This window comes from Dermacentor andersoni, chromosome 7 (genome assembly GCF_023375885.2).
Source record: "Dermacentor andersoni chromosome 7, qqDerAnde1_hic_scaffold, whole genome shotgun sequence".
NCBI classification, from domain to species: Eukaryota; Metazoa; Arthropoda; class Arachnida; order Ixodida; family Ixodidae; genus Dermacentor; species Dermacentor andersoni.
In genome coordinates, this window is record NC_092820.1 from 141921551 (window position 1) to 141940533 (window position 18983).

At 45.1% G+C, this 18983-nt stretch overlaps 1 protein-coding gene across 5 annotated transcripts in view; it reads right to left on the reverse strand.

The window, feature by feature from the left end:
- Positions 1–18983, reverse strand: part of LOC126533725 (RNA-binding protein 25-like) — a 47313-nt gene that overhangs the window by 15141 nt on the left and 13189 nt on the right. For 3 of the 5 annotated variants that reach the window (XM_050180913.3, XM_050180912.3, XM_055072279.2), the window contains exons 10-14: positions 18743–18838; positions 17095–17128; positions 16035–16243; positions 2148–2515; positions 201–312 (exon numbers count right to left, since the gene is read on the reverse strand). In XM_050180913.3, the coding sequence (XP_050036870.1) occupies positions 201–312; positions 2148–2515; positions 16035–16243; positions 17095–17128; positions 18743–18838 (819 nt within the window). Of the gene's footprint in view, positions 1–200; positions 313–2147; positions 2516–13457; positions 13481–16034; positions 16244–17094; positions 17129–18742; positions 18839–18983 lie in introns of all 5 variants that reach the window. The other 2 variants (XM_050180914.3, XM_050180915.3) reach the window with 2 other exon arrangements.

The window sequence follows — 18983 nt, forward strand, 5'->3', positions numbered from 1 at the left end:
GGAGTTCCACTACTGGAACACACCGATTTGTTCAGTGCTAGTCATGCGAGAGGTCTCGCAAGAAGCGAAAGGTACCCTCGAAAGTTATCGTCCAAGCATATGGCCCACCCGATGCTCCAAGAAGCAAAGCTTGAACTTATCCGTAATGACACAATTACGGATGGGGGAGGGGAAAGAACTGCTGTAGTGTTCGAGCTCACCTCCTGGTAGGCAGCTTCTTTCTCGCGCAGCTTCCTCTCCAGCTTCTTGCGCTCGTATGCCTCCTCTTCCTCTTCCCTCTCACGCTCCCAGTCACGTTCTGAATCTCGAGGCCTGCGCCAGAGACACAAGACCCTTGTGATAAGACCAGATGCGTCTTTTTTCAAGAAATTAGGCTTTAGTGCCAAAGGGACACTAAAGGAAAACAGTACATCAGACTGATAAACATAGTACTTTGAGAACTCCATCTTCAACACTTTGACAGGAAGATGCTCATTATACTAGAAAGAAAAAAAAAAAAAAAAAAAAACATGAAGGGCACACGATCCCAATGCTGGCACATCAACGTGAAGTCCCGGTTTTCGAAGTTTGTGATTGTACTTAGTTGCTGTGGCACAGTATAAGTTCTCTAAACTACCCAAGCTCAGCCTCTGGTTCCTTCAGAATGCAATGTAATCAATCTTTACCAATTGAAAAAAAAAAAAAAATTTTTAACTAGGCCCCATCAAGCATACTCTCGTGGTAGGAATACCGTATTTACTCACATAATGATCGCACTTTCTTGTCAGAAATATTCATGCAAATGCAGGGGTGCGATCATTACGCGGGTTAAATTTCCCACAAAAAAAAAAAGTTTTTTTCGTCTCACATTTGCTGCGGGATGCGGGTGCGGGACACCAAAACAAAAATGCCGGCCGGCAGAGCAAGCCGAACGCGCCGAACGCATTTTTTTTTCTTCTCGCGAGTACATTACGTGCAACGAAACAGTTTCTTCCGTATTAGTGATGAATAATATCGTTAATATCGGCAAGTTTGCGGCAATAACGAAGCCATGTCCACTTTGAGGGGACAGAAACAGATGGGCGTGCTTAGCCGCCAGTGACATAGAAACACATGGCCGGTGTGCTGCGAAAACTGCGGCATATGTCTTTACTATCCTAATACGGCACGTTTCCGCTAAGGGTGGGCGAATATCTTAGCTGTGTTACAAGCGTCAGCGTATGAATAGGGTACACTTTTAACGTATCAGTGTAAACGTGGCTACTATCATTGCCGCGCGCGATTTGTTGCATGCTCACGAGTGCAGATGAAAAGAATCTAAAGGCGCCTTTTTGTTTTTGTTGACCACAACCATTATAAAGCCTACCCATAATAAAGGCAAGTTTGGTTGTACCTCTTTTTGTCACGGAAGTGCGGAAAGTGATGAAATGAATGAAATGAGGCATCTACTTAAGAATGTTTGGTGCGTGCAGGCCGCTTGGCTTGTCTTGAAGTGTCGTTTGCGTAGCATTCGACAGATGGTAAGCGCGATCATTATTAGCTAGACTTGGCACACGAGATATCGCTGCGGCAAGTTCGGGGTGCGATCATTACACGGGAAATTAAAGATATCAAATTTTGACGACAAAATTCAGGGGTACGATCATTACGCGAGTGCGATCATTAGGCGAGTAGATACGGTAGTACCCTTTTCTTGTATTGCAGCAGTGTGATTTACTAATACACCAGAACTTATTTTTCTCTTTGATGTTCTTTAACCACTGATGGGATTTTAGCTCATCATGAACAGTCGTCACTTCTTGGCTAATGATGAGCCCACCTCGTCATGAATCTCCTGCAACTTTCCAAAAACTTTCTCTTGAACAGAGAATGTCAGCTTGTTCTGTCATGACAGAGCTGGCGCGGCGGTACACACATTACCATTTATTTTTATTATTAAATTACATTTCCAACAAAATCTCCAGTCATATTTCTGCAATTTAACCATGTTGTTGAAGCATATCATGCGAAAAAAAAAAAAAAAAAAAATTAGCTCTGTTAATACGTTTTCATTAAAGGAAAATTTAAATTAAACAATAATTTAGGAACTCCTTCAGGGCTTAAGGCCAGAGACAAGCACCACACACCCAAGACACCACAGAGAGGAGCACAAAAAAATGCTGACACACCTCATCACCTCCCGAAGCTCCCGCTCTCTCTCCCGTTCTCGCTCTCGCACCCAGTCGCGCTCGGGAGACTCGGAGCGGGACTTGGAAGGCGGCCTGTCCGACCGCGAGGGTGGCGGCTGCGACGTCGACGAAGAAGCCGGCTGCGCCGAGTCGGACGACGGCTTGGGCTCGCGAGACGCCTCGCGGTCCCTGTCCCGATCTCGGTCCCGGCTTGACTTCTCCTCGGCCCGGTCATCTTTGGCCAAGTCTCGCGAGCGGTCCTTGTCGCGGTTGCGCAACGACCGATCTGGGCTGCGCTCTCGATCTCGCCGTTCCTTGCGCTCTCGGCGCCGCTCCCGCTCCCGATCGCGGTCTTCCTCCTGCTGTTTCTGGAAACAACAAAAAACAAGACGGCCGCAACGAACTTCAAGCTACGTGCATACTTTCGTTTTCTTCTTTCACTCTAAAGCGGGAGTATTTCGGCCAAAACAGCGCTGTAGCAGGATACAGGAAACAAGGTGCGCACTTAGTGACGACTAGCAACTTTCCAATTCATTTCTTGTTCCTTTCTTGCACAGTAGCGAGCTCAAAATCACAATAAAAACCAACTGGTGGCAGTTCACCTTTTACAAAGGTTACTCCACTTTAGAACATGGCACTCGGACAGTTGGTTTGCCTTTGCAAGTTACATAAATGCACTTTTAACCAAGACAAAACTCAAAGAAAACAGGTGCCTGCTGCAAAAAAAAAAAAAAAAAAAAAGTTTCGCAATGTGGACACTTGCATAACCCATTTGCTGAGGAGTTGTTGCTAGTCGCCAAGTGGTGTGCACTTGATTTGCCACGCCCTGTCACTATGCTGCCTTTTAAGACCTTGGGCTACATTCCAACCAACCAACCAAAGCAGCCCACCCAAACACAACTGAACGAACTGATAACCGACGAACGGCTTTTCGATCTAGCTGCTAGCATTTTGACAGATGCGCTGATGCTACGAACATTACATTCACGCAATCAACTGTTGTAACTGCGCGTGTTTCCTAACCGACAGTGCATGCAAACTACTGTGAAGCACAGCTGTTACTGCCGAGAACAAAACTATGCCACAAAGCGGCTCATAACCCCGTGGCCAAGTACTCGAGCTCATCTGTTGCAATTAGTTCGCCCCACATAGCAGCACCAAACATGTAGTTAAGCGCACCAGTGCTATAACTTCCTCACCTGCCCTCAAACTGTGTAGTCGAAACACTAACTTTCTCCATAAAAAATTTCAAAGCATCCTAAATTTTCTTTTTCATATGTATCGCCTCCTGTTATGAAAGTGGAACATTACATTAACTGGCAAGGTTTGTCTTTGGCATACCTTGAGAGAATAGAACTGCTAATTCTTTCTTCAGCAGCAAAGTCTACCTTATAAACTATGGCTTCCTTATAACGAAAATTAGGACAGCAGGTAGTGCTCCACCTTAATCGATTATTGGAGGTCATGTTAGGACTTTTTGTAGTGTATTACTTTTTTTTTTTTTGCCTAGAAAGGTAATCACTAGTTTCCAAGTTCAGTTCACTATCAACTGCAGTTCACAATCAACTCAGAGCTGGTGTGCTTAAATATATATTCAATTCCTAGCTGTACTTTAGCAGCAATAACATACATAAACTTGGAAGTGAAGTCGCATTTTTCAAGTTAAACTGTCATGACATTTGACTGAAACCGAGTGAAACCTGTCCCATCTAGAAAAAGCACAGTGGCAGCAGCAGTCCGTCAAATGTGCATATTTAATTAACATTGCTTATCAATTGCTACACTACAATGTCACAGTATGGTAAACCACTTCTATTGCTGGAGATATTGACAAATGCTGTGGAAAGCAATGGCGATTCTATTCGATTCGAACTAGTCTAGCGAAGATTATTTTTGCAATATATCGCTAGACGAAACGGTGTTAAAATTGGAAAGTTGTGCTGCGTTGGCCCTCAACTCATTGCAATGCAAAGTAGTGTCCCTGCACAGAACACATTCTTTGTAGGTATGCATGCAACTCGAGCATATATAACAGTGCCATTTTAAATAACTCCAGTGGGCCTCGACAAATTAAACTAAACAGTTACGTGATTACCACTATTTTTGACCGCACTGTGCATCTGAGCAGCTTTATAAATGGAGCCAAGGCAAAAAACTAAGCGCGAAATTCCCTGGTCGTGTTTTTAAGCATGCATGCACCAAAACCAAGCTAGGGCTAAGACATAACCTACATACAAAGACACATTAACTGCAGTTAGGCTGAACCTGTTACAGCTTAGTGGGGTCATGATTCGTTACAAGAAGGACCAAGCCTTAGTTACGCATACAGCGCGTGGGGACACTTGACTGTTTTTTCCGCACTGCTCTCGCTTCTCCCGATGTTAGGCTTCCCCGCTGCACAAAACATCGTGCCTCAGGCCATTCGGCTACCCCACCCGACAAGTGTGGCTGCGTGGGGAGGCAGTGTCATGGTCGCACAGGTATGCAGAGAGAGATGACGCGAGCGTTGCCATGTTAGTGCCACCTGATAAGGTTATTAAGGGTGCGAGAGTGAGTTGATTCCTCTTATCAAGCGCATTCTTCAGACCCTTTCAGTCCCCATAAGTTAACACAATTAATAATAACAATGCAGTTAAAGGTTTCGCGCTACTGTGGTACCTGTAACAAAAGGTTCAGCTTGACCACAGTTAGTGTGCCCGTGGAACTAAATGGGTAAATAACGACCTTGGCGACACACATGTTGGCTACTACAAAATGCGGCACACGAGCTAAGCTTACACTCAATGAAAACTATGGCGAGGCTAGCCACACAACTACAGCTGCAGGCAGGCTGTAGCAGCAATAACAACAGATTTAAACGAACTCGCCTGAGTGACCCCCCCAAGGCACACGTGAAGACACCACAAGCAGGAAAGAAGGTGGCTGGTTTCATTTTTTTTTCTCGTTACCTTTTTTTTTTTCACATGACGCCAAGAGGCACAGCATTGAACACTCACTTAGCAGAAAAGATACCGGACCCGTGGCTCTCTGTCCCGCCTAAAAACATGCGTTCCACAAACAAGACTCAAACTCGCGAACAATTGAAAAAAATAAATAAATGAACAAGTACACACACATCTACATATCAAAGTTGCTGTTCCCTATTTTTAATGTAAGCAAATACTGTGTGAATGAAGGAAATCTTACATGACTGATGGCAGAGGCCACAAAAGTGTATCCCTTCTCCTGCTGGGAACAAAGACTCTCACACGACAATTCACAAACTTATCAAAGACGTAAAAAAAAAGATCAAACATGCAACAGCAAGGCACATGAGGTAGTACAGTTTGTACTGACTCGATTGTTTCGAAAAGAAAAAGAAAATCGCTTCGGGATGCTGCAAGACCGACCCAAAGCAACAGGCAAGTTTGCATCTACTCAACAAGCTTTCGACCTGTGTTCGCATCAAGTTAAAAAAGAAGGGTCATCGCAAGTTGTATTTCTTATTTAGGACAGTTACAGCACATTAATAATGTAAAACATTGCTGACAGGTATAAAACCACATTAAACAAACGTAACTAAATGTGTGGATATAGCCTGGCCTAATGCGGACCACGAGCAGCGCAGTTTCGTTATGCCGGCTAAAACCGGCCACTCTACAGCCTAGTATCTGGTGCAGTCAATGCTACCGGCGGCCCTTCCGGGGACGTGAATGCGACGTGTCTTATTTCACACCGGAGCCGCTAGACCAGGGTGCATTGCGTGCTAGCTTGGCCGGCTCGCAACATGCTGCTTTACGGTTCAGGTGCACCGAATTGAGCGTGCCGAGTTGCACGTTCCCCAAACACAAAAGTGCTTGCTGGCCACGTACTTGCGTGCATGTGTCTTGGCAATAGCTGACTGCTGCGCTGCTGCGGGCCGCATTCAACCCGCCAAACTTTACAGGGGGCAGACTTTCGGCAAATTTTTACACACTTTGCACGTGTTTTTTTCTTCTATGCATCTTGTACAACAATCTATTGTTATTTGTGTTATGTTGTGAACCGTGTCCCCCCTACGCAATGCCTTGTGGCGATGTAGGTGAAGTGCAAATGAAATGAAACTCCGGCATCGCTGGAGCGGCGTATCGAACTTCGCCGCCTGCTGCCCGACGCACTGAGTACGCCAGACTATATCCATACCTTAAGCTTGGCGTTAAAGGGCAACTCCAGGGTTTTAGCACTCTGAGAAGACTACTGTGCTTGCTGTATTGTTGCTCTATCGTTATGTTTGTTCCTTATAATATAACAAAAATTTAAATGCAACAAGCCAATGGCAAGCTGAAGAGGAACTGTGCTGCCCGTAGGGTTGCCAACCGTCCCAAATTTAGTGGAGCAGCCCCGTCATTTGAGCAGAAGTCCCGATTCACAATTTGGGTTGGGCGGGCCAAGTCTCCAGACTTTTTAAAATTTTGAATAATAATAGTAAATCAGATTTTCTTCTTATAACATCCCCGACAGCTCGGTTGCACATTATTTTGTCTTCGTAGTGCTTCTAATTATGCTTGTAGGCCCTAACACAGTTTGTAGAGTACCTTCATCTGTATTGGTAGCCAGGCAACTGCTCCACTTTTCTTGTAAGATGTGACATGGTAGGACTAAAAACATTTCTGGGATTTTCACTGCAGGAACAGCCAGGCTGCTCCTGCACTCACTACCCCATCCTGTCTTCGTCCACTCGAGAGTTGTCAACCCTAGCAGCATGGTTCAATTCTGTCATTAATCGACAATGCCGTGGAAAGCCTTTATTTGTGCAAATAGCATCTGCTTTCACATATTTCTTCCGTCTTCCTTTTTTTTTGCAGTGTGAATTTCTGAATTCTCAGAATGGGGCAGCATGAATGTAATGAGTTGAAACGAATGAACGTCCAGAATGCAGTAGGCGCAGGTACTGTTGCATTGTTATAAAGAATTAATTCCTGCAGAATCAAGACACTATGGCGCTCAGTGATTTCACAAAATTGTTCAAGCGGCAGAATGCTGTTTTTTTCTGACACATCTGAAGCTCTAAAATCCCTCGAAGTCACCCTTTAACATCTTTATAAAGACTCTGTGCCCTCAAAGTACACAGTTTTGACAATAGAGGATCGCATATTTAATGCCAGTGTTGAATGTTTTCTCATCCATAGAAAAGCCACAAACAAACGTACTATAAAAAGTCACTTACTCAAATTGAAAAAGCGTACAGTAAAATTAAACATGCTCCCTGGTCACTGTTCAAGAGTTCGAGAAAAAAGAGAAGTTCTAAATCCGACATGAGAGCCACTATAAAAAAAAGCTGGTCATAATGTGATGAGATACATTTTGCGCACGTTGACAAGACAATCACAAAGCAAGGACCTAATTATGAGCGATGTATATGCAGCTAAGAAAAAAAAAAAAAAAAAGACACTGTGCACAGTGAAACAGCACTACAGCTACGTTGAATACTCAACTTCTAAGTTGAAAAACAAATCAAAGTCATTACAAAGAAACAAGAAAAACATATTGCAATATAACTTGCCCACATATATGTGCCTGTCTTGTAAATAATAAGGAGTTTAACGGTCCAGTGTGCTGCAAAGCACAAAAGCCAGCTTACATCAAACGCTAAAGCATGTCTGGCCTAAAAACAAACGTGGCCCCAAAAGTAGTCTTCAAGGCAATGTTCGCAGCAGACCAAGCTGTTTTTTGCAAATCAACAAGTGACACTAGAAGCAGGAATCTCGCATGCTAGGCGTTATCTTTCCCCGAACCACCAAGCGCAGCCCTACAATATTGATTCAGCTGCTGCTGCAAACATGAGGAGGAGCAATTGACTAAACCACACACAATCTGGCCAAAGTTTTAAATCCAGTGCACGTAAGACCAAACCTGTCCCCAGGTCATAGGGTGACCTGGGTGACCTGGTGACAGTGACCTGGTGACCCCCCCTTCCCCCCAGAACTCCTGCTGTTCCACAGCCTCAGAAAGGTACACAGCAACCATGCTTTTTAGTCCCATTCCTCACTGTGCCAAGCTTTGGAGTGCCAGGAATGTTAGAGGAATCTCCATAACAAGTTGTCAGACCCTATCTTTTGCAGACTGGCTTCAAAAACTTTTGGCAGACTGTACTGTGCACAAATTAAATGGGACCCAGTTGGGGGAAGCTGGAAAGCATTCTTCCACATTTTCTTTTTTTTCCAGCTTCACACGATGCTGGCATTCCATCGTGCACACCTAGCACGGGGCCTACACCAACCATATCTGACGGTTGGATATGTTAGTGGTGCAAATTTGCACTTTCTGCTCATTACTTACAAGAGGTACTTCGCACTTTTCATAAGCTCGCAACGGCGCACGAAACAGTGCTTGCGTGACCAGCACTGTCTAGTATTGCCACGATGGTGCCTCGACAGATGCTACAGAAAAGGCTCTTGACACAGCCTATAGATACAGCCAGTAAACCAGCCGACGTCACTCAAAATGATAAAAACTTGTCTGGCTTCACAAACGATTCAGAAAAGTGTTGGTAATTCCCTGGGCTAATTACCCAATTAAAATACAAACAGAGCCACGAAGCCCCAATGAGCATGTGAAACATGTATATCTTGATTTTGATATATCTATCTTGATATCATGATTTTGTATCTTGGAAGCCCTCCACAAGGCCCATCTCCCTCAGTGCATAGAATACAGCTGAGCCTAGATATATCGAACTTGGAAGGGATTGCAGAACCTCCCAATAAATTCCCGACAGAATACACAACAGCTATGTTATGTAAGATCTAATAAAGACTCATATTTCAGATAAATTTCCTCCGATAACCTTGCTGAATCAAGAACTCTGAATTTGTGAAGTGCTAAGTGCATGAATCTATAACACATTAAGCAAACCACATGTACGCACCAGTGCTCTTTCCAATGCTTATGGGCTGAAAAAAAGAAGCACCACAGGACAAGAGTCTTTAAACGAAAACTACAGTAAGTGTCAGTAACAAGGTGCCAAAGCTAATCATTGTTTGAATACTAACCAGCTACGTACACATATATTGGACCCGCCTGAAAAAACAACCGGTGATCACCAGTGACCACTACTTAACAAATAAGGCACAAGGGCATTAGAGGAGTACTGATATGTTTTTACTTGTTTTTCTCATTAAAGTCTAAAACCCCTAAACATCAGAAAAAGGTACTTAACTCACTATAATACTTCTAGGAACCAGTTCTTGTTTCAGTACTCGTAAGATACATTTGTGGTATCACCACATGCTGGCTCGCTTAGTTCCTGCAATCGCTATGGCAGCCACATGTGAAAGTAGCGGAAAATTTTTTTTTTTAACGAGAAACAGCGCTATACTACGCTTTATTGCTAAGCGTCAGTCAATTTTGCTCTGTCACAACGTCGTGTCATTGACACGAGGCTTGGCAGAGTTTAGTTTCAGCTTAAAATGCACTCCAAGTGTTTCCCATCCTTGATACTAAGCAAGTGTGGTTGTCTTATGCGTCAGAAATGTGTGGCCAAGTTTCTACCTTAAAAAGTGCTTCAGTACTCCTTTAAAGGCGCTCGACCGCAATGTTTAGGAGCGTACGCCCATTGTTTGATCTACAGGAGATAATCAGAACTACCCCAAGTTCGATATAAGTAGGCCCGACTGTGCACACACAAATTCCCTTTTTTTTTAAACTTGGCGCAGATGTTCCGAAAACCACAGACGGAGGCGCTGGCAGCGGTGGTAGGAGCAGCGAGGCAAACAAGCGTTCTTCTCACTCACCAATGAACAAAAACACGGAAGGAGGAAGAACTGTGGCCACTTGGTTCTGTGTTGCCGCACAACGTTTTGCGAGAGTTGCTTGCATCTTCCTCTTACGTGGGGAGTGAGTGACTTACCCATTGCAGCAACCGACGCGGCCCCTACATGTCTGCACTGGATTTGACGCACGCCGCGTGGCCGAGCAGAGAGAGCGAACAAGGAAGAAAACGAGACGGCTCACCTGCTCCGAGTCGTCGCCAGGGGCTAGGAGCAACGTTTGAGGACAACCAAAGGGCATGCCTCCACGCGGTCCGAGGAGGACAGAAAAAAAAAAAAAGGGGGGGGGGGGGGGTAGACGAGGGGCATGCAAGAATGGAAACGGGCACCGACCTGCCATTGCTGGTAGCACCGTCCGGGAGGGAAGTTGGCTTCATGCACGCAGACAGGCACACACGCAGACGCACAATAAAGCGCGGAGATCACCGCGCCCTCAAGACCATACAGGCCAGCTGTGGTCAAAGCTACCCCATAGGCGACGAAACAAGGCTACTGTAGCTGCTAGGGTTGTGGTGCGGTCTTGTTGGTGTGCCCTCTTGGAATTCCAAGTGTAGCCGAAACAAGATGGAGGACATGAAAAGGGTACATAAACACGTGTCCGTGCATCCGTGTGCACTTTTCATGTAGCTCTGTTTGCACTACGGTCTTCTGAAACTGCTATAGCAGCCCCACACCCGAGGTTCTTGCAAGCTCTAGAGTGGAACACAACCTTTTCTACAGAGCAAATGTCATGCAGATGAGAGAGAGAGAGAGAAAAAAAAGAAAGACAAATGGCGCAAGCACTTCTGCTGCTTGCTAAAGCACGGGTCTCCAGCTCATGCCTGGCAGAACTACGCCTGCATTACCTTGTACAATACCTCTCGAGCCCCAATTAAAGAATCTGCACTTTTCTGCCAGCTTACTCGTCTTGAATTAGACGGCATACGATGATCTAAGCTTCAAACAAAAACATACAGCATACATGCCAGCCTGGCTCATCTGCCAAATGCAGAAACCATCATCAACATCGCAATATATTCTGACATCTCCACGTCCCCCACAGTGGCCAGTGAAAGCATCCTCATTAGACAAGTAGACAGTTCTCGCATCAATGCTACAACTGTGCGCGCTCAACCGATGCCAGATAGCTGCATGCTCATCTCGTGGAAATCTTTCTGCCGACGAAAGAACACGTAGGTGACAGCGGTTCTTCCCATTTTCGGCAGAGTGGGCAAGTACTTATGCCCGCTGCTCCATTTTATAGTGTTGGCTACAAAACAATCTTCACCACAACATTTAAAGACTAGCACACAAATGGTAAAGACAAATCATCTTGTTAAGGTTGATGAGAAACTGTGGGCAGTACCCTCACTCAATCACTTTTGTGAGATTTTGTGCGATTAGTACTGGCTGCATTGGTATCTACAGGTGACACCCTTTCCGGCACAGAGCCATGTGAATGGCGATTACAATCACGACCGAGTGGTGGACTGCTGTAGTAGTGCGTAAGCTCTCGCAAGCTTACAACGCTAAATTAAACAAAAAAAGCACAAGTATGCCACATGTGCACAGGAAATGCAAGACTGCATGCGTTATAAAATAGTGGGTGTAAAAGAAAAATCGCATCCACAAGATGCAGCAGGCAGCCGTCAAGACTCGTGTACGCATGCAATTATCTGGACTTCGCACTACTGTCTGTGGGTCACATACGTAGATAAATGCAACAAAATGACTGTATTGGCAATGGTTTCTTGCAGTTTCTTACCAAATATGTTCTGTCACTATTAGCGCTAACATGCTGCATTTCGGAGTTGATCCTGCAGAATTTGTGCAGATTGTGCAGATGGCTCAAGAAAAGGATAGTATTCACAATGATTTAACGGTCTATTTGACCGTACCAACACCATTAGGCCTAACAAATTAAATAATTCCACAAGAATGCTTTAATTCTGCGTACACATGCCATCCTTTGGACTTGGTGCTAAGTCCTTCATGCAACTTGTGTAAATGATCCAACAAAAGGACAGTACTGGAAGTGACTTCTACCAGTTTTGATCATATCGATTTCGACGCCATTAGGTCTAACAAATCACTGCCGCAGCAAAAACATAACGATTCTGCGTATGGAGATGCTGCATTTCCTACTAAGCCCTACAGGCTTTGTACTGCTCGGATGTATGACCCGACAAAACGACAAGTTTCGGCAGAGATACCTTGCAGTTCATTTTTACCGTGATCATTTCGACACCATTTGGCCTAACAAACAATCACTGCATATGCCAGGCTGCACCATGCATATTAGTGCTTTGTTTAGATCCTCTTCAGGGACACGCATGTGATCGGTCAAAGCTATTAAGCGAGTAGTTATGCAGTAGGCCAAAATAATATATTGAAATTAATGTGCGAGCAAGCACACAGTGCCACGGCTTACTACACCATTAGGAGATGCTTTGAAGTTCTTTTTGTTATTCTAAATGATTTGTTTTTATGTAGTAGATACCACTTCTAAGAGCCACACATTTACAGGCACAAACAAGACATTTCCTTAACTTTTTTTTTTTAAGAATGGCTGACAAAAAAAAAAAAAAAAAAAAAAAAAAAAAAAAAAGAGGAGGGGGGGGGGGGAGGGCAAGCCGTGTACTAATTGCTGCCATGGGAAGCTTTTTCCATGTTACATGATGTATCAATATTGCTTGATACGGTGGACTCTGGAAAACCACCCTAAACTTCTAAAACATTGTGTCAGCAAAACGTAACGGCTGTTTTAAATTCAATACCACATAAAATAATGCTGCTAGTTAATACAAAATCAAAATCTATCTTATGCCGTAATGGTTCTGCAGAAACCCGCAAGATGGACAGAAGTTATTAAGGGAAAATAAGACATCCACCCATTCGTAGCAATTGCTACAAAGGAAACCCACACGGGTTCCTCGAAAGAAAAGCCTCGCAGTTGCTGCAGCCTCATTACATCAAACTCTGGCTTTTAGTTCGAGTTGAGAAATTCGAATTTGCCCTGGCATCTGCTAGCTGCCTGGTTAGCTCGGATGGTAGAGCGGCTGCCCCGGAAAGGCGGTGGTACCGGGTTCGAGTCCCGGACCAGGACGAATTTTTCTTCAACTGCAAGGCTTTTCTTTCGAGCAACCCGTATGGGTTTCCCTTGTAGCAATTGCTACGAATGGGTGGATGCCTCATTTTCCCCTTAATTTTCTATTTTTTGCATTTAATTCAGAACTACTACTGGGAACAAGCAGGGCTACAAGCAGTCCCAAAAGACCATGTTTAGGTGACATCTTTCCCTCGTAAAACGTAGGTGCAGGGCATGCAAATGCAGTTCAATTATGTGAATTTTCATTAATGTTCACGATGTGTCCGTCTGCACACATAGATGCATCTATCCCAATATGTGCTTAGCAATAGAAGGCAATCTGCTGAATGCTAGGCCCAAGGAACAGGAAGTTAAAAAGAATTGTCGTGCAATGACCCTTGGCTTGGTGCAGTATTAAATAAGTCTCTTTTAAAATGAAAAACGAAAGGCACTCACTACAGTATCGGAGAGATTTTCCACTAAAAGTAAGGGAAAGAAAAAGAAAGGAACAAACTTGAATTAAACCCAGGTTGGTTAACATTAATCACTGATGGCTTATGCTAGCAGGGGGGGAAAATATTTAAGAAATGAAAATCTGCCTACTCCTTGCACATCAACTAATGCCATAGTACTACAGGCCACAAAAGTTACCGAAATGTGGCTACATGCAAAGACTATTTTTTTGTAGCCTAAATCAGCAAAGTTGAAGTATGCACCTTTACACTCCTGTTTAAGTGCTTCAATGCAACGGTAAATTTAGTTTCCCAGTCAAACTTCACAGGTCGAAAATGATGAGCTGCGCAGCAAAGCTGTTAATGATGTATGTGTTTAGCCAGCTCCGACAATGTAGAATTTATTACTCATGGCCCCACTCCCACTGATGACTACACAACAACAACATGCCCTACCTTCACTGTGTGCCGAGAATCTTTACAAATTCCCAACCTGCTGCTCATAAGAGGACATGAAATTTGGCTAACACTGCCTGCTTTGGCAGCAGTCACGTGTTAAAACATATGTACCCTGTTCAATTCACCGAAAATTCTGCTAATGCAGCACGAGAAACTTTGCTTTAGCCAAATCCTCATGAAGAAATGTCCTCATTGTTAGTACCAGTGTTAATAATCAGCTGATCACATCAAAAACACAAGGATCTGGACCTGCTTTTCAGACATATTAAGGAAGTGTCGAAGCATAGCCAGAGCAGCACCAAGATTTCTAGCATACTAACAGTGAAATCCACTGGCAAAACAAGACCACCATTAATAGATGCTCAAAAAACTGCTTTTTCGTAGGCCTGGCAAGTCTGGGTCTGGTACAAGCCCATGTGTGCTACGTAGTACCAGCACATACTGGCACCAGTTGAGACTGATAGGAGCCCCTGTGATTGCACTTGGGACCACTTCAATATATGCGGTACCAGCATGGGCCAGTACTAGCCAGATACGTACAAGACCCTCTATAGTGGTACTAGCATTGGCTGGTATCAGTGGGTGAATGATACAAGATCCTAAATAGCAGCACCAGCTAGGGCTGACGCTACGGTCTAAGCTGATACGAGTCGCTGCGACAGCACTTCCAACCACTTGAATATGTGCTGGTCCCTGCCTACCAGCACCAGCATGGGCCAAAAACACTGACTGTTGCATGATCGCCCATAGCAGTACCAGCATATGCTGGCACCAGTCAGACTGATACAGGAATTTACACTGCAATGCCAGCAAAGGCTGGCACCAGCCTAAGCTTGTTTCGAGCCCCTGTGATGGCACCCTAACTAACACTTGAATGTACAGCCAGTGCCATTCATGAATGCTGGAATCCACGTGAGATGTTTCACTTCTTTAACAAGGCACAATACAAATGATGCTGCCCTGTTCATCCTTCCAGCTCCCCTAGAAGCATGAACATTTTCTGAATAATAAAATGCAATGGTAGTTTTTGCATGCACGTGCAGCCATTCAGTAGGAATTTGAACCAGTTGCACAAATCAGATCACCCCTGTGCCAAGTACATCAACGAAAATACCAAGTGCAAAGGTGCGTGCAATGCACACAGATGACCAGGTGTGCTCTAGCTAACAAAAGCAGGAGATGTCAGAAGTAATTCTGGACCTGAACTATATGTACGGTGGAATACTGAGTGCTTAAAACGATAGAATAATGAGTGATTAAAATTATGTCTTGCGTCCACATTGCAGTGCCAGCCGTACAGGTGCAACAAGAACATCCATTCAGGTGCAGCTTTTTTCCCACGTGTGCATTGCTCTCCATTTAGTTGTTGCATTAAATTGGCAGCGGCATGTTGCGACTATCTCCCGCATTTGCAACAGACTCCAACACAATAGCTATGCCTGCTACAGAATAAAAAGCGAGATAATCTTTCTTTGAGATAAACGTCCTATCCTGATGCTTCATAACAGCAAGGGCCACACATAAAATACTGAAGTGGTATGCCACCAGACATGATGCTATTACAGCGAAGCTAGTCTAAGCCTATGACTGTATATTAAAGACCTAAAGAGAGAATGCTATTAAATGGGAAAACTAAGCTTGTTCTGAGGAAATCGTCTTGCACAAAAACCATGATATGATGCTACACGCATTGCTCAGGACAACAGGGTAACACCAAAAAAACCACCAAGAATTTTACAGTTGTAGAACTTGCTAGTGAAAACCCCTTGTTCATATTGCATTTCTGAGTGGACTTCCTCGGTGCAAAGTGCATGAGTGCCGTGTCAAAGCAACAGTTGCAGACCAAAACCACCATGTAAAATCGTGCTCTACCAGAAGCAGAGCAAGCTGTCCTTGGAAAGCCGAGAAACCCGTGAACAGCCTCCACCTGAGAAGACGACAGAAGTGGCTAAAAAAGCAATCTGAGCATTCTGCCCTGAGGTTTTTCAATCCCACGCACACAGCCTTCACCACAGAAAGGTAGCCAAGGATAGACGGAAAGGTGCACAGACCAAGACGCCCCATTGCAGGGAATGATCCCACCAATCGAGGGAAGTCCCACCGACAACAACAAAACTTTCACCTCCATGTCAGATGATGCCAGAGAGTGTGAGTTGTGTGAGCTGTCCGAGTAGTCACCAAGGGCAAGCGAAGAAATGACTGGAAAGTGGGTCACGTGCGAGCCCGAGGCACTCTGGTACGACGCTATTTTCACGCTCAACCCTTCGATGGGGGCTGCTGAGCCAGCCTGCCTGGCTGCCACCTTACGCCGCAGGCGCTGAACAAAGCTCCCTGTCGAGGAGGGGCGCCACATGTAAGAGGCAAGGCCGGGTAAGTAATAGCATCACTTCGCCATTAAATTTGCTATCCAAGGTGTGAGGAAATGGAATAAAACGCCTGCAAGTCATTTCGTGCTCCCGCCAAGTGTAATGCACAATTCTCTCGCTGCAGAGGTCACTCGAGTGTAAAAACGGCCTTTCACTTCCCACAAGCTACCTCCTAAGCCTAGCATGTCGCTTGTCATTGATTTTTGCTGCGATTGCAGAATACTAGAGCTTGTGAAGTGCGGGTGAATTAATGCAAGATGCCAGTCCATCATCCAGTGCAAATACAGCTGGCTGTCAAGCTCTCTTACTGAATATGTTTGCAAATGCCTCCACACAGTAGGAATAGATAAAGCTAGCGTGGCACACATTAGTTGAAAACTTCCACTGATTGAATGGGATCACAAGGAACTGCTCTAGAAGTACTCGCACAATGGCTCATGCAGCTTCTAGCAGCACTGCCAAGGCCAGCATACGACCACACGGAATCTTCCTAAAGCAGTTCCAAGCACTCCCACCCGAAACCTCATTAGAGCATACGGGACCGATGGCTGCGTACGAGGCCCTGTATACATAATGCACACACTACGCAATCTCTATTTCAGTAAGATGCTTGCCAGCAGGCAACAGTAACAGCCCGATACGAACCCGCTCGCACCCCCTCAGAAGCAGCAAGCATTAGTGACACAGGAAGGACAACACAGCAAGCGTAAAACCCACTCCGCGATAACAGTCACAGCAAGACACACAATGACCACACGGCTCCCACCCGCACAGCACAAGCACACGCACACACACACAGCAGGTGTACGAACTTACCCCATGAGTTCACGGTCAGACCGAGGTCCGAGGGCTGCAGATGTTCCGACATGCGGGCATCGTTACAGTTTGGAAAAGGGTGCACGGAAAAGAGAAACGCATGTCTAAAGAACTAAAACCAGCGCTTCTTAACCCTCCCCCCTTCCCCCTCCCTCCTAAAACCCAAAGGTGGCATAAAAAAATAATAAATATAGAAAATAAAGCCGTTCATGCCACTCAGTTTTGCAACAACAAAATGTAGAAGGCAAGGTGACGTGTGTCAAGGGACAGAAGGGGGAGGGAAAAGGTCGCTCGCCTTTTCGTTGCTTCTTGTCGTCGCCGGCAGCCTAAAATGGAGTCGGGGAGGGCAGAGCTCGCTTCTCACAGCGCAAGAAACGACAACAGTGTCGCCATGGGGAGGAGAAACAGGCAGCACTCACAATCCGGCCGTCGAAGAAGGAGGAATGATTGCTGCTGCCCGACGATGACGACCAGCGCGAAGTTGCACGGTCTCACTCTCGACACGAGAGCGGACAGACCACCACACCCACAACGGGTGTGCGAGAGACAAGACAGACAGACAGAGAGAAATAGGAAGACAGCGCCGCACGCCCGCGGGGGCGCGGCGGTGTACGTATATATAGTATATGCAAAGACGGGGTAGCAATACTCACCAGGGGTCATCATCCTAGCTACAATTCTAGGCCTGACACAGTCAAACGAGAAGTAGCACGCTGTTGTGGCAGTTGGCCTGGTGATTGGGGGAATCGCAACAAGGCGCCACTTAGGCCAAGACGCGAACGAACACACATTCTCTCTCTCTCTCCCCCCATGCCTCGCTACACCACTTCAAATGATAACCCTGCCCTTCACCAACCCCTCTCAAACACCCCTCTTGCTCAATACCCCCTCTTCCAAGACCACTAATCTAGCTATGCCCCGGTTAGACCCTACATATAAATGGCAGACCCCGCACATAAAAGCTTTTATCTACAGAACAGTAAATTTTACGTCGTGCTCGGAAGAAAAACAAGCTAGAGCATGTTCGCTTTCTTCAGATTGGGTACGCTTGTGTCAGCGATGAAATATACTTCACCTACATGCACACGATGATAAAAAAAATGAATAAATAAAATGAATAAAGAGGAAGAAGACTGCCACGCACAAACAAATGCCTTTTCTACTTTTGCCCTGCATCAAGCTTCTGCGAGAGAAAAAGAGCTGCTAGTGTGTTTGGTAACTGCATTCAACTCTGATCAAAAAACAAAAAACAAAGTGGGAAACTTTCGAGAAGTTGAAGTGTTTCGAGGCGAGAGAGTAAACTGATATTCCCACTTTCGAAGCAAATGCACTACACATTACGCACTGTGATGTCTACCAACGTGACACACGATGGGAGTGTCAGCTATCTGGACGGCAAAGAGATGAGGATTAAAGAGAGATCACAGGCTTCTGATACAAGTTCGTAAAGGGCACATATCCAAGTTAGAGAGACCGGGAGATGATTTCAGTGAGAAAAGTGTGAAAGTAGAAAAATACACAGTGGAGGGAAAAAAAAAAAGGATGAGGGAGGCCTGATGTACACAAGGTTATACCTAAGGAAGGAGGATGACTACATCATGAGACGGAAGGTACACCGAGTAAAGCAGATGTGCATATTGTCCCTTACCTTATACGTGTCCCGGAATTTGTCGATTTCCCTCGTGATTAAGTTCCGCTTGTCTTCTTCAATGTCCATCTCATCCAGTTCTTGCATCAGACGGTGCTGAAGAAGCAAACAAAGTGGAGAACTTGAGTGGCGGGCACACAACAGGCCCCATTTTTGCTGCCACCAAATGTGCCACGATTTGCGTCAATGCAGAAAAGTGACATTACAATAAGCTTTTCTGGCTGAAATGGCATTGCATCTT